The sequence below is a fragment of the Apostichopus japonicus genome, chromosome 16 (assembly GCF_037975245.1).
Source record: "Apostichopus japonicus isolate 1M-3 chromosome 16, ASM3797524v1, whole genome shotgun sequence".
Lineage (NCBI taxonomy): Eukaryota > Metazoa > Echinodermata > Holothuroidea > Aspidochirotida > Stichopodidae > Apostichopus > Apostichopus japonicus.
The window spans coordinates 9,207,035-9,221,519 of record NC_092576.1 but is presented as its reverse complement, the minus strand read 5'-3'; the positions used below and the strand labels follow the sequence as shown (position 1 = coordinate 9,221,519).

The 14,485-nt window shown below is 34.3% G+C and overlaps 2 protein-coding genes across 17 annotated transcripts in view; one reads left to right on the top strand and one right to left on the bottom strand.

Annotated features, from left to right (window-relative positions):
• Positions 1–14,485, top strand: part of LOC139981981 (uncharacterized) — a 471,811-nt gene that overhangs the window by 181,952 nt on the left and 275,374 nt on the right. The window contains exon 18 of one of the 13 annotated variants that reach the window (XM_071994461.1): positions 166–2,345. The exons of the other annotated variants lie outside the window; for them this stretch is intronic. Within the exon in view, the coding sequence (XP_071850562.1) occupies positions 166–227 (62 nt within the window). The 3' untranslated portion in view covers positions 228–2,345. Of the gene's footprint in view, positions 1–165; positions 2,346–14,485 lie in introns of those variants that run through there. 13 annotated transcript variants of the gene reach the window in all.
• Positions 3,198–14,485, bottom strand: part of LOC139981986 (tyrosine kinase receptor Cad96Ca-like) — a 196,139-nt gene continuing 184,851 nt past the window's right edge. For 3 of the 4 annotated variants that reach the window (XM_071994477.1, XM_071994478.1, XM_071994479.1), the window contains 13 exons: positions 12,837–12,892; positions 12,569–12,599; positions 12,153–12,214; positions 11,381–11,411; positions 11,099–11,148; positions 10,174–10,341; positions 9,288–9,401; positions 8,445–8,596; positions 7,535–7,654; positions 6,581–6,692; positions 6,100–6,190; positions 4,403–4,484; positions 3,198–4,191 (listed from right to left, as the gene is read on the bottom strand). In XM_071994477.1, the coding sequence (XP_071850578.1) occupies positions 4,144–4,191; positions 4,403–4,484; positions 6,100–6,190; positions 6,581–6,692; positions 7,535–7,654; positions 8,445–8,596; positions 9,288–9,401; positions 10,174–10,341; positions 11,099–11,148; positions 11,381–11,411; positions 12,153–12,214; positions 12,569–12,599; positions 12,837–12,892 (1,117 nt within the window). In that variant the 3' untranslated portion in view covers positions 3,198–4,143. Of the gene's footprint in view, positions 4,192–4,402; positions 4,485–6,099; positions 6,191–6,580; positions 6,693–7,534; positions 7,655–8,444; positions 8,597–9,287; positions 9,402–10,173; positions 10,342–11,098; positions 11,149–11,380; positions 11,412–12,152; positions 12,215–12,568; positions 12,600–12,836; positions 12,893–13,329; positions 13,361–13,664; positions 13,776–14,485 lie in introns of all 4 variants that reach the window. The other variant, XM_071994476.1, reaches the window with a different exon arrangement.

The window sequence follows — 14,485 nt, the reverse complement described above, 5'->3', positions numbered from 1 at the left end:
ATGTAATATATAGGTACATTACAGCAGATCTTCTATTAGTGCTTTTTAAAATTACTATCCTGGACCCCTGTTTAAAATATTAGTTTTAACATTCTTAGTGCAAAATAAATTGTTTCATCAAGGTAAGTTACCTGAAACAGTTTGTGTGTTTTTCTTTTCATCTAGGTTTGTCATCTAGTCTCAATAGCAGCATGGCATCAGAGACCTTTGGGAACTACAAGCATTAATAAGATGTTGTATGATGAGCTGCTGTATGATGCAGCAAGCTGCTGTATGATGAAAAATCAGCTATGAACCTTGAGTAAATACCAAAATTTGATGTTGAATGATTGGCATCATTTTTTACATTGCTACATGGTTACATACACATACTTCCATGGTCATTTTTACAAGTACTTCCACAGTTACCAAAGTTACTTAAGACAAATTGTTAGATACCATTGATGTTGTGCCAGAGGTAACAATGCTTGTCAAAAATAAAAGTATGAAAAGGAAAAGCAGGTACTACACGCACAAGATTAGTTGAAGCAAACTGAATATTCATCACAGTGGCAGGAAGTACAATAAGTTACAAGAGGCCAGTTATCCAACCGATAGCGACCAAAAGATGATGTGATTGGTGGTTGTGCTGAGATGTATTCACATTTATGGTCTAATACATGGAACTCCACATAGATGCCAAAGTAGGCCAGGCTCTTCTGTCATTTTATACAAAGAAGGGCTTTCCAGGCAACTTCATAAGCTTTTTCAATAACATTACATTACATTCCTGTACATATCATTTTTGGTATTTCAAAGCAGATATGATAATAATAACAATAGAACATGTTTATAGAGCAAGCATCTGCTGAGCATTCTACTGTAGTTTACAACATACTTAAACAAAGTTATTTAAGGACTTTTTTGGGATTCTTATATAAAATAGACCCTGCTCTCATTCAAGTTGTGAATGCAGTTAAGCCCTTTCAGTGAAAGAGGATGTGTTGTGAAAGTATGAAACTATTAGCCGGTTGTGGCTTTGGTTTTGCATACATCTTTTTAAAGCTCACAAATTTGCACTAGACCCAACCCAACCATGTTCGTTTACGTGAGCAATAGAGATGGTTTATTATAACTGACTACAATCAGTGGAATTACTTATGTGTATAAACTGCAAAGGTCTGGTCTTCACTGGTTTGGGCTGTTAATAAAGATTTCGTTTGTTAAAAGGTTATAGATTGTACGGCATTGCTATAGCCAATTGACTCACTGCGGTGAGCAAAGTAGCAGGATTTGGTACATATCATTTTTGGTATTTTAAAGCAGATATGAAAATAATTTGCAGGATTTTGTATATAAACTGTAAAGGAGATCTAGTCTTCATTATGTTTGGGTTTCAATAATGATTTCATTTGTTAAAATGAAAAACCGAAATGGCAGTGTGAAATTATGTATATTTAATTGAAAAATATGAGGAACCAGAGACTTGATTCAGGTTTTCAAAATTGTGTATGGTTTTGACAATTTATTTTACCGGCTTTTTCATGTTTGCTAATAGTAGTTGTACAGAGGTCATTGTCTTAAACTCCAAAAGTCACAAAGTAGGATTAATATTCGGCATAACTTTTTTTTCTAATAGGATTGTGAATGAGTGGAACCGTTTGCCTGAGAAAGTTGTACTTGCTAGTAGTGTCAGTGGGTTTAAGAATGCTTTGGACAAGCACTTTAAGCATTGTGATCGGGTCTGAGTGAGTCTATATGGTCCTTGATTGGGACTTCAGTGTCCCTCCTGATCCTTTTTTTCTACTAAACTAAACTACTTTTGATGCAATGAAGCCTCAGAAGATCATCTTGTCTCATCAGTAGATGGTATTATTTTCAAATGAAGTGTGATAGTAACTGTTTTTCAAGTTGAGTTTGATGACAATTGTGCCTTTTGCCAGCTGTGTATTTGTATGTAATTTTGATCAAATTTTGAATTGACAAAAGCTTGTGTGTATCAGTAGAATTCTACATCGTCTGTACTCTAATTTACTCCTTGCAAAGATCTGTAGTACTCAATTATGTGATTTTATAATTATCCACAACCATTTTGTAAAGTTTATTGGATCATACATTGGCACAAATTTCAAAATCAGATTGCTGTTTTCAGGTAATCCTTTATCTTAAGGAAGCAGATATGTTTGTCGTTGCGGTTAGACATGACATAAATATTTAATGACAAGATGCAAAACTGAAATTATATTTTAAAAGGAAACCCAATCATATGTCATGTTTTTCTAAGAGGAATTTCTCTCTTAATAATGTGCAATTACTCTATTATTATTTTTTTTTTTTGTAGAAACAAATAGATTTGTTAGTCATAAGCTTTTTTCTTGGTTTTCTTTATCCAGCTTATATTGTCGTGGCCTCCCGCATAAGACGAGATGTTGTTTTATATTCCTCCTAAAGTGATGGGTTGCCCAAATTAGATAGGTTTCCAGTAGTTCTGCTACTCTTACAGTTGGAGAGCTATTTTGGACTTCCTTTCAACCCTTTTAAAATAGTTGAAGGACTTGTCTTGACCTCTGCTTAGATCCTGTTCATCCTCTACCAATTCTGATTGGGGACAGCTAATTCATTCTCAAAAGGCAGCTATTTACTATGGGTCTGATGACAAGTGACGAATCATCTACTGTTCGCATGGGATTATTAATTACTTTGGAAAAAGATTCCCTTTCTGCCCTGTTGGGGAATTTATGACGGTATATTACCACAATTTAGCGCTAAGAGCTTTTTATACCGACCTAAATTATATATTCCAAACAGACCTAAATTATATCTTCAAAATATGCCGCAAAATACATCCATTTTTTTGAGAGAGGAACCCCAGATCCTCCTCCACTGATTCAATAATCCCAGGGCAACGCCCCTTTTTTTGAAACTTGAACTTGGCCCCACCTTTGAAACCTTACTCACGCCACAGGTTCATACCACAGGAAACATGGGGATGGAGTTTTTTGTTCTTCTCTGTGGGTTGTAGGATAGGGAATAAATGGCCAAAATAAAAAGATGGTGAACAAATACTACTTAGGTAGATGTCCAATCTAATAATGCACACACTTTGTGACGTATGCTTTATAACCACGTAAGAGAAGCAATAACATATCCAGTAACGTTTTCTCAGTATTCAACTATCATACACAGTAATGACACGTTTTGGATAAGAACTTGACAACCACTTTCACATGCTATGATACAGTAGCCTACAGAACTGTATAGATTATAGCTTTTGGTAAAGCATTAGATTTAATCCTAATTGAGTGACTGCATATAGCCGAATGCTTGGCTGGATTAAATACAAAATGAACTATATACATATAACATACAGAAGGAAATATATACGGTCCAATCGGCCTGTACACAACGTAAAGATCATATTAAAGCCAATTGACTTGTTGAATGAGTGCAAAGAAGAACTTATCAGCTCATACATACGTTACCTAGCTTTTGATAATGCAGTACGACTATAAATTTGTGACTTCATATACACCTCCACCCCACAGTCGACTGGGAAGAAACAAACAGGACTCTCACGTCCAAATTTCATTTAGTTTGGTAACGCTAAAATACCTTCCTGGTTGTCACTTATTGGACCCACACATGAGCTCAAATTGAGATAGATTCCAATGAAACTGGATTATATGGCGTGGTTTTGTGTGGTTAAGTTAAAATAGCTACAAAGGAAATGCATGAAAGCACTTGCAGCTTCCGGTCCTGGGATTCCTTTCTAGGAAATTAAACTCTTATTTCTGGCATGTGCTTAAGTCGCAACGAATAAGCAGAAATATTTCAGTCCAAGAAGCTGAGGGTGGACCCGCTTCCCACACGCGACCATAATTTTGAAATAATTCCACATAAATTGAAACCCTCACAAGCATGTATTTTGTGCTTTAAAATTGCTTCAAGCTATGAATGAGCTATATTGCATGAAAGACAAGTAATTAAACACACGACATCCATTGAAGTACTGTACACACATTCGAACCAAGTGACTATACTTGAAGATACCATGTTCATACCAATCCAACTATATTGACTACCGGACTTTGCATGACGTTACAGCTTTCCCTTTTCTGACTGAGAGCCGATAGTAGTTAAGTTGTGAGTATAATAACTATTATATCATGACATCGTCATGTACGATGACTCCAATTCGCTCTGCGATGAAATCTGGAAGGAACGAAGCAGAAAGAAAATTACGATTAAATGTGTTTTCAAATTTCGTTGAAGCGTTGTGGATTTATTCATTGTAGCTTATTTAATAGAACCAATTCATGTTTTCTCCGAATCGTTCCGGAGGTTGTGAACTTTGTATGTGATTGAAGTATGTGACATATATGAAGAGGAAATCCGTTAAACAGTTTAACAATCTATATCAAACCTGTTCATAGCACTTCCTCAGTTCCAAGATTGAAGGCCGTTTAGATACGTCTGTTTGCCAGCATCGACGTAAAAGCTCATCCCTGAAGCAGAAAACATGGATTGCGGATATCACACTGAAACTTTAAGTTGTAGACTAAAGTCGCATGCATAATGTAGGGAAAATAGTGCTTCGTTTTAGGTTACTTGCTTTTTTTCGTTTTCTTTTGTATCGCTTAATAACGCAGAGATTACTAAATGTCAGCCGCTATTGTCGATTGTTGCCGCTTTGGCTGTGTGGAGAACCTATATTTTTGTATAAGGGAATAGCGCCAACCTCTCACTCTCTCCCTTGTTCACCTCTTGGCGATTTACGCAGTTATACGATACTACTTTCTACTCAGTAAAATCACTACTTTATTCTATCCATCCGTAGATGTCGTTTCGGCTCGTCATCTTAGGTGATATTTACCTTTCATTAAAGGCAATACGCTAGATTCTATGCTTCGAAAACCCAGAAACGGATCGTTTGAAATTCTACATCATTTGTACCTATCATTTACGTCAAACCTACATAGCCGAGCTTTGTACATGTACAGCGTTAGGCTTTAGTGAGCGCCAACGCGTAGTTACTGTAGTATTTTATATTTAAGTACAGCAGGAATGACTGTAGTATACGCCTCACCGCTCTGTGCACAATTTAATATTATGCTAGCATCCAGTGGCCTTACCAGTCTGAAGGAGCTTACCAACACCCATTTTAACCAGGTGAGTTAGTTTTTCATATATTAATTTTCTATAGATCTGACTAACTGATTTATTTAGCGTCAGCCGAGCAGCTCCACAGCTGCCTGTATGTGAATATGTTAAGTCGTCGGGAGCTGGTAACTTTCTTTCATTATTACCTCCGCGTATTTGCCGGAAATAGCGTCTAAACAGGTAAACTGTGATGCATGCAATTGTTTTAGTTGCAGGTGGATATGTTTTTTTTTTGGTTATGTTACTTAAACAAGAATTTTCGTAGTAATTATATTTTGTATTGTTGACTGTTGGAGAAATATAACTCACTGGTAGGAAAATGAATTGCTCATGTGCTCAAGGTAGTGCAGTTTATTACTAAGGCTTCTCACTCTCGCATATTGCCAAGTTGATTTAGTTGCCATGGTCAACAGGTTTAAAGAACATTAAGATTAAGGTAAGTTATTGCTGCCTGTCGCACATTCCTCTCAGATTCTGTACAAGAGTTCGATCCGCATTCATCTACTGTTAACTCACACTGCAGAGTTGCAGCTTTGTTGAACTTCGGCGACGGTTACAATATCATATTGCATAATACCAAAATACTTTCAGCGATTACAATCACATGTTTTCGATTGTTACTGTGCAGAAAATAGTAGTAAAGCATATGCGAACGGATTGATTGAACGTTTCCAAGGCAGACATGGCATACTGTACCAATTCATTTAAGCTTATGCGAAAATAATGCCACTGTATAACCTCGCATTGTGAAAAATTAAATACTTTCTAATCATCCTGCAGAAAGTAGGTGAAACACTGTAGCTTGATGTAAAAAATACCAGTTCATTACCAATAGGACGTATAGGCTAATAAAGACAGTATATTGGACTAAAAAAATACGACACTTCAAACACCTTATACTTTAAGATATCGCGTTCACATATATATCGATTACACCTGGTACTATACAGAGAACGATACCTCAATTCGCAATTAGTTGTCGAGCAATCAGAGAGGTTTGCTCTGTAACTCCAGTCACTGATTGCCTCGTCACGACCTGGAAATGACGTGCCTGTAAGGTATAACATTTAATTAAAATAAATATTGTGAATATTTCAACACATTATTAACGCTTTTGCCTGAGTCACAGGTCTGCTAAACGACTCATATCGATCCTTGTTAAATCCCTATCGCTTAATGAAGATATCCCGCTAACCCTTCACATAACATACTGTTTGAATGTTGTTGCTACAGTATAAAATATGTACTCGTCAGACTTATTAATGTATTGATTGCGTTTAAAAGACGTAACTTTGTGGTAAGCATGCACGCGGATAATACTTTTTGAATTATCTCTCTTTTTTCCGGTTTCAAATCTCTATTACTGAACTGAGTGTTATTCTAAATTGTTAATTTCGTAATGTGTTACTGTATTAATAACAAAAAGATTCCAAAACAGTACCATTTGACATTATTTCCCAGATAACGACTGCAGCAGACCATATATCACTCTCTTTGGTATATTCATTTCTTTGCCACGATTCCAAAGGAAGCTGGTTTTGTGTGCACTTGACCTATAAATAGTAAACAAATTATTCAATTATATTTGTCAATACAACCATTAAAGTGATCCAAAGATAAATACTAACTGTGATAAAAATGGAGGTTTAATAAGTTAAATGTGCAACGGACCTTCGTAATCTTTGCTCAATTAATTTGTGGGGAAAATATGACATGTTTGTTACTTTACAATCCCTTTATGCTGTCAATACACATATATGATGAACAATCGACTTTAATACATAAATATAGCTGTGAAATAGGGATACACCTCAATGGGGAAAAACAACTCAATATGTAATAAAAGAAAGTAACACAAAGGTTCAAATTCTTTTTTCCTACTTTCTTTTTATTCCTTCCGTGGTTTTCGTTTCGGCTCTATTTTATTCATTACTGAAGCGATTACTTGTTTGCCCGCGTACGATTTTCACTTTTTATTTAATCATGAGAATAGGCCTACATAATTACTTTCGAATAATTTGTTGTCAGATATTTCTGACAGGTAATAATTCTCTTCACTACAGGCTTGTGTGCCTTATGTGAATAACCTAGGAATATCTCATTGATCATTACTAATGAACTGCTGCGATAAATGTCTGTCAAATTAGGGTAAATTATTATTACTTAACAAAGTCAAATGAACTATTGCAATGGAACAAACATAATATTATTTAGTTACTGTAAGCGACGATTGCAAGGTTCAAATAAATTGACTCGAAATGACAAATACCAATTATTTCATAGCAGATTTCGAAGTCTTCAGTACGTTGGTATTTACTGGCAGGCTAACTTAAATGTTACAATGGATTCATTAATCACATGATAGTCGTTCTGTGTTGATATGTGGTGGTATTACCTTTGACTTGATCGAACGTACAATTAATGACGCGTCGTCGGGAAGACAAAAGTCATATAATTTACAATTTCGTGAACTCGTCACAAGAATTTTACTCCTTGATAGTCCTGGATGCAACAGCTGCAAAAAATGTGACACTAGTGTCATTACAGTTTAGCAACTCAAAGGCATGTACAAAAATAACAGTGAAGATTAATGATACTGACAATATTCCAAATTTACTTGCGAATATATAAAAGCAAATTACAACAACGGGATACATTTAACACTATGTTTATCTTGAATCACCAACCCAGGACAAACCCCACTGGGGACTGACTATTTTAGTGTAAAATTTGAGTAAATATTGTCTTCGTTACTTTACTTAAAAGTTTCCACACTTTCACTTTTCTTTGCTTGTCCGTTTCGTAAATGTTACGTTGCTCTTCCTATCGTGCTGTTTTATCTGTATGCATGGGAAGGGAACTATCAGTAAACTCATTAGCGTAATTCCTTCAATGGTGCCCGTAAGCTTTAATTTTTAAGTTGAAAGAAAGCTAGAAGTGAAACAGACTTAAGATGATTGAAGCTGAATCCGCATGTCACTATCTAACGCGATGAAAAATCATTTGTGAAATGGTTGTAATTGAAACGGAATTGTAAGCTTACAATGAGTTGGTATTGTTTGGGCTTTTCTCGACCTTAATCGCTTTCTGATTTTGACTTTCATTGACTTCGAAACTATTACAAAGCGTTCCTACTTGATAAGTTTATGAACAGAATGGAATCGAAGAATGTACATGAAGCACGAAACAATGGCGAATGCAATCATTTTAGAACTGTGATTGATATGTTTTCATAAGAGCCATTTCCATGACTATATTTTAGGGCAAACTCTTATGCTACCGAAAAACGGGAGCCAATACGTTACCCCATATGATTGCAGTAAAGTGATTCCTCCTAGGACATCCAATATAAAATTCCTTGCCATCGATGAGGACCAATTCGTTTCAAAACAACCATCAGCCATCAACGTTTGTAGGGTTTGACAGACCAAGTGTTCTTGTAGAAGATAAATCTGATCTAACAATGACAACAAAAAAACAACTTTTTAATTTAAACGGAAATGTTTTAAGTGGAATTTATTTCTAGTAACTTAACAGCAAACAATCGCTCCTGCGCATGTTTCACGGTAGAGGTAAAGCTATAATATGAGGCTGTTTTTAAATATTGAACATTATTCAAAGAGAGTGATGTGTCACAGCGAATGATGTCTTCATGCCCAAGACTTCTGTCAAGTGGCATATTCTATTGTCCATGATAATTAATACCACATATTCTGAATCACATTGTAGATAAACTAGGCTGATTAAATCATATTCACTGATACACATGGCAAAGTGTCCATCGATAATAGAAATGCGGTTTGCCCTAAATTTGACAGTGACACCGTCAATTCCATTAGAGAATAATTAAAGGTGATTGTATCTCTCTTCAAATTGCTAATTATCGACTTTTTGATTAGTCAAGTTTAAGTGACCTGAAGTTCTTCTATTTTGTATAGATGGGAATCTCTTCATATCTCCTCGCCCTTCAATTGCATACTACACCCAAACACTTCGGGTCTGCCAAGTATGTTAATACCGACAGGGGCAGCGGAAGTGGAGATCATTATATGGAATACATTCTACGGTATCCTACACTGACTTTAAGAGTAATGTAAGTTTGTCTATTTAAATTCTTTCTAAATGCAATCAAGTTTAAATTACCATACCTCCATCTATATATATCCCCTCTGTTCCTACAAGATTTTTGGAATTCGCGGGTAGTTCCAGAAGACGTCGCACAAAAGCATTCCAATGTAAACGTTTGTTCGTTTCATTTTTACCTGTTATAGGTGTATAAATAACAAAAACGAATCATTATGAAATATCGTTACTAAAGATGTGATCCGGTTAGAAATTGTTACGTTAGAACAGCTTATAGAAATTAAAATGTAATGCCTTTTGTATTCACGACAAAAATTGTCTTTACCTTTCTTAGTGTGATAAAAGTATAACGTTGAATTTCTTTCCTTTTTTAAATAAAAGTTTCATTATCATAATCATGTAACTTGTAGCAATGCCAAATAAGACAACATATTTAGTAATGATTCAGACAAGATTGTATTATGAAGGACATTTTATAAATGGTCTTATTTCATACAACATACAATACTTCATACGGGTATCTTTAACAAAATAAAATAAATGTTGGCGAAATACCAAAGTCCAAAAGTGTTGCTAGGAAGTTCTATCAGGTAGACACAAATATTTCAACTGTTCATACTATCTACTGTAATTGCTTATAACATACACTCATGATGGTTTAAGTCGGTAGGTGTATATCTCCTTGCAATTTAAGAGGTAGGCATATGTTTTATATTTCGACATTAATGTTGCTCCTTCTGCAAATACCTGTATTAAAGTAACACAACAATTCTACGATCATATTCATATTGTCCATGACATAGAACATTGCCAGTGCAACAAACACATGTTAAGTTTCTCATCGTGTCGAGTCACCTGTACCAACAACTTCAACAAGTAATTTTCGGTGACCAATAGACAATGGATGCAGATATCCGTCACTAAAACAAACTGTTAGTAACGTGGCATTACCTGATTCCGTGGTGATAACTACACATTTGTTGAGATTGTCTTTGTGAGTAAGTGTTCCTGTCCAGCGTTTGTATAAATCACCAAAGTTAAGTTTCGTAAGAACACACACATCCTGTAGCTTAAACATCTGCGTCTTGGAATATATTTCTTTTGAATCCGAATAATATGCTAGTTAAAAAAGGACAATATTACAAGCGTTAGTGTATCATCACGATTAATAATTCCAACATATTACATGCATAGTGACTAACTGCTTGATAAATATATAACCTAAGTCTTAACTTCTACAATCATGATGAAAGTTGATTAAGCTTTACACATATAATTAACATTCAAATATAAAATAAATAACATAAATTGATACGTGCTTATCTCAATTCTTACAACAAGTACTTTGAATGTCGAATTTATTTTGTTATTTCCCCAAACACATATCTCAGCTTTGTGGAAAAGAACAGAATCATAGTAAAGCGTAAGTTTGCGTATCTTTTGCGAGATTAACAACTACGTGTATAGAGGCTAAAACCACACTAGTACAAGGTAATTCAATCGCTTTCCTTCTACGAAAGGGAAATAACTATCTTGATTTTAACTTTAGGTTATATATTTAGATGCTTTGATAAACCATAATAGTTAATACCTTGGTGTGGTGTAAAGGAATCTCGATAAATAACTGCATGGATGTAAAGGAATCTCGAAAGTGTTATGATTTGTTTTATTATGTTATCATCATGGTAAAATGATGAAATCATACTCTCAGATCTAGTTCCTGATAAACTCTCTATTGAAGGTAATTTGAATCACATGCACAAATACATTGCACTGAATCATATATTTACTACACAAATTAACTTGTATTTGCGACGGAAAGGAAAATTTCAAAATGTCTGAACATAAAATAACCTATATGTTAATAATTATGTACCATATTCACCGCTCTCATCTTCATCGTTTGGTATTTCTGGAAGTCTGCGACTGTATCAATTAAATGACAAAAAGATAAACTCAACCCTATTCTTAAAACAAGTTTAGTTTTGCATTTGATCTTCTACTTACTGATGCAGGACATATCATCTAAAACGTTAGTACTACATTAAGATCCATTTCCTCTTTGCTTCAACATGCATTTTATAATTCCAGACACCATCTTCATTTGTTATCATTAATTTAGGAATGAACACTACATTTCATAAATAATTATCCGTACCATCGAGAAGATCTATCCTGGCTGCTTATCTCTGTAAAATGAAATAGTAAATGTAAGTCAGTTTATTGATTGAGGTAACCGTGGCGAGTCAGTGCGTAACAAGACGATAATCCGGGATCTCTCTTTGTAAACCTTGATAAACTCAGTGAATACATTTAGAGTGGTCACTTAATGTTACCTGACTAATCTAAATCAAGCTTGCTTAAAAACTACTTTGTACATGTTACAGGTCGACACATTAAGTAATTTAGTTACGTTGAATGCAAAAGGCTCATTCCTATGAGGAATAACAACTGCGTCAAGAAAAAAATGTCTTGGGTGATTTCCCTAACTGAGATATCACATGTCCATTGCTGGCGCATATGTGACATCGAGCGAGCTATATCAGCTGTTAATACAAAACTTCTTTCGATAAATTAACCTGAATTCATTAACCTCTTGTTCATTCTTCTAATACTTTAAACATTTAGCCAGTCTGCATACTTTCAAAGAGTAATCGTTTTATTTATCGTTTCGTTATTTCACTGCTCTGTAACTTTATCTGTATGTACTTCAATCGCATATGCTTTCAATTTTTCCCCGTATCATTAGTCACCATATGCCAACACTGAAAAGGTTACTCATTGTTAATGAAACATTGTTCTAAACATTAAAAATATCATAAATAATCGTAACGTTTGCATGTATGATTTAGTTTTGAAGTATTCCAGTTGGCCATTAAATTTTGTGTATGTCGAATCTGTGAAATAATTATTATGGATTGCTCACTCACCTTCACCTTCATCTTCATCGGAGATTATGCGTGTGGTATAACAACCAATGTTGCTTTTGACGCTGTGAACAAGAAAACAATTTTAAACGAAATACTCCAGACTGTCTACAGAGGATTTTGTTCAATTCAATTTAAATTACAGAATCGATTATATGCACAAATGTTGATTGAATGAATTGATCAAGTAAAAATTCTTTTATCGTGATATTTAGCTTATAACCCAAAGGGTTAGTGTGAAACCCTATAATTTAATAGATGTATAACCTGACCGTCAGTTAGACTACAACGGAAATCTTTCAAGTAGTCACGCAAATGGCTACAAAAAAGAATACTGTTAATATCAACAAAATTATGGGAGAAAGAAAAAGAGATTAAACATATTTTAACATGCATCTTGGAATAGAAATATTGCCTACCTGGCACGATTTTCATGAGGCATGCTACGTGCTGTTAGGAAATAATTTAAATTCAATTAAATTTAAACAGATAACAAAGCAAATGGAAAATGAACGTTTCCTACTTACAGCCTACTGTTGTATACAGTGGGACCTAGCAAATAATAAATCATATGGAATGCAGTGAAATAAGTGGGTTGGTACATAATATCAAATGGAATAGTATTCAAACTCAATATTTTCAAAGGATTGGTTAAAAAACATGTTTTTCAACATTAACGTTATTTACATAGAGTATGTATTTGGACGTCCGTTTCTCCGGGAACGTCATGCTCACGCAATAACCTACGTAAATAGAAAGAGAAACGTGATAATAAAAATATAAGCAAACAATCATTTCCAACAACTTTGAAAGGTTAGTGTTGTGTATTCAGTACTTATGTATGTTGATTTTTTTCATGTTGTTCTTCATGAAACTTGTAACACACAACACCATATAAGTTGAGACATGAAACATTAATTATTTTCATGGTTGTTGAGTGTGCAGAACACTGTGGTAAGCCGGTTATAACATTATGCAATATATGTTATTTGCGCATCTCTCTCTCTCTCTTTCTTTACCGTATGAACTATAATACAGAAAGAATTAGGGCAATGTAACCTACATTAATATTTTGGATAAATTGCAGTAATTTAAAGTTCCTTAAAAATATTAGAAACATAATAATGACTATAAGTTTCATTCATGAAGATAGCGAAAACATAATGTTAGCGAAACTTACAATAAAAGGTACGTTTGTCGTTTCATAATCGCTGTGGCAAAAAAAAAACATTGTAACAGTTGCACGCTTGAATTCATTTTGTTGCAGAATAAGTAATACACGAACGTTCATTACGTGTTATTACAAGAAGATTTGCTAATATAGTTTCAGCACTTCACTTTGCTTGTGTTGTAAAATACATACCTTGCAGATTTGTGTAGATAATAACATTTAAAATATAATTAGCTAAACAACACTGTTAAAAAGTGTAATCGATTGTTACAAAGAAAGTATAGTACACTTAGAGGATGTCGTTTGTTCACATCTGTAAGTCACCTGTCCCATAGTAACCTTACCTTTAAAGCATGCGAATATGATACATATAGCAACAGAGAAAGAGCCCAGAAAGCAACCAAGAATTAATAACAGATCATTGGATGAATCAATTTTGGATGTTTGATCTTTGTCTGAAAGAGAAAGACGTGTGAAGTTGCATCAATAAAAGATCATATTGCTTAAGCGGTTGAACAACTGTTCAACAAATTTAACTTTAATATTTAACTTTAAATTATATATTTCTCATTAATATCGACACTCCAACAAAGTAATATTGCAACGCAATTGTGGTTGCGTCATAGATACAGTGATATTATAACCTCCACTACGGACATATTTAACAATTATAATCTTTACTTGATAAATGTTTGATGCATTATGTTAAATATTGTTTTCACTATGTGTGTACAAGATATTAATCAAAAGTCTCAATTGGTTAAACAACATAATCATTATTAATATTGAAAGCCTAAGTTGGTTGAATATTATTTGGTCTAACAAGTTGATTATATCTTAGGCATTGCACAAGTGAAGTACCTCTACCGTGTTCTAAATTCCAATAATATAAAGCTCGTTGTTAACTAAAGCTATAAATGTTTTATTGCGAAAAATACACCTCAAGTATACTAATTCACATTCAAGTGTATTGAGATTAGAAGCAACCTATGTAGCACCAAACCTACCTCCAGGAAACGTGCTTGATCCAGAGTTTAAAAAAATGGACAGCGCGTATCTGCTTCCAAACATTGAATGCATACTAATTATCAGTTGTCTAGAAGTTTATGACTCTAGTGTTACTTCACAAATTTTCAGGGAGATTATCAATATATAATTGATGTCA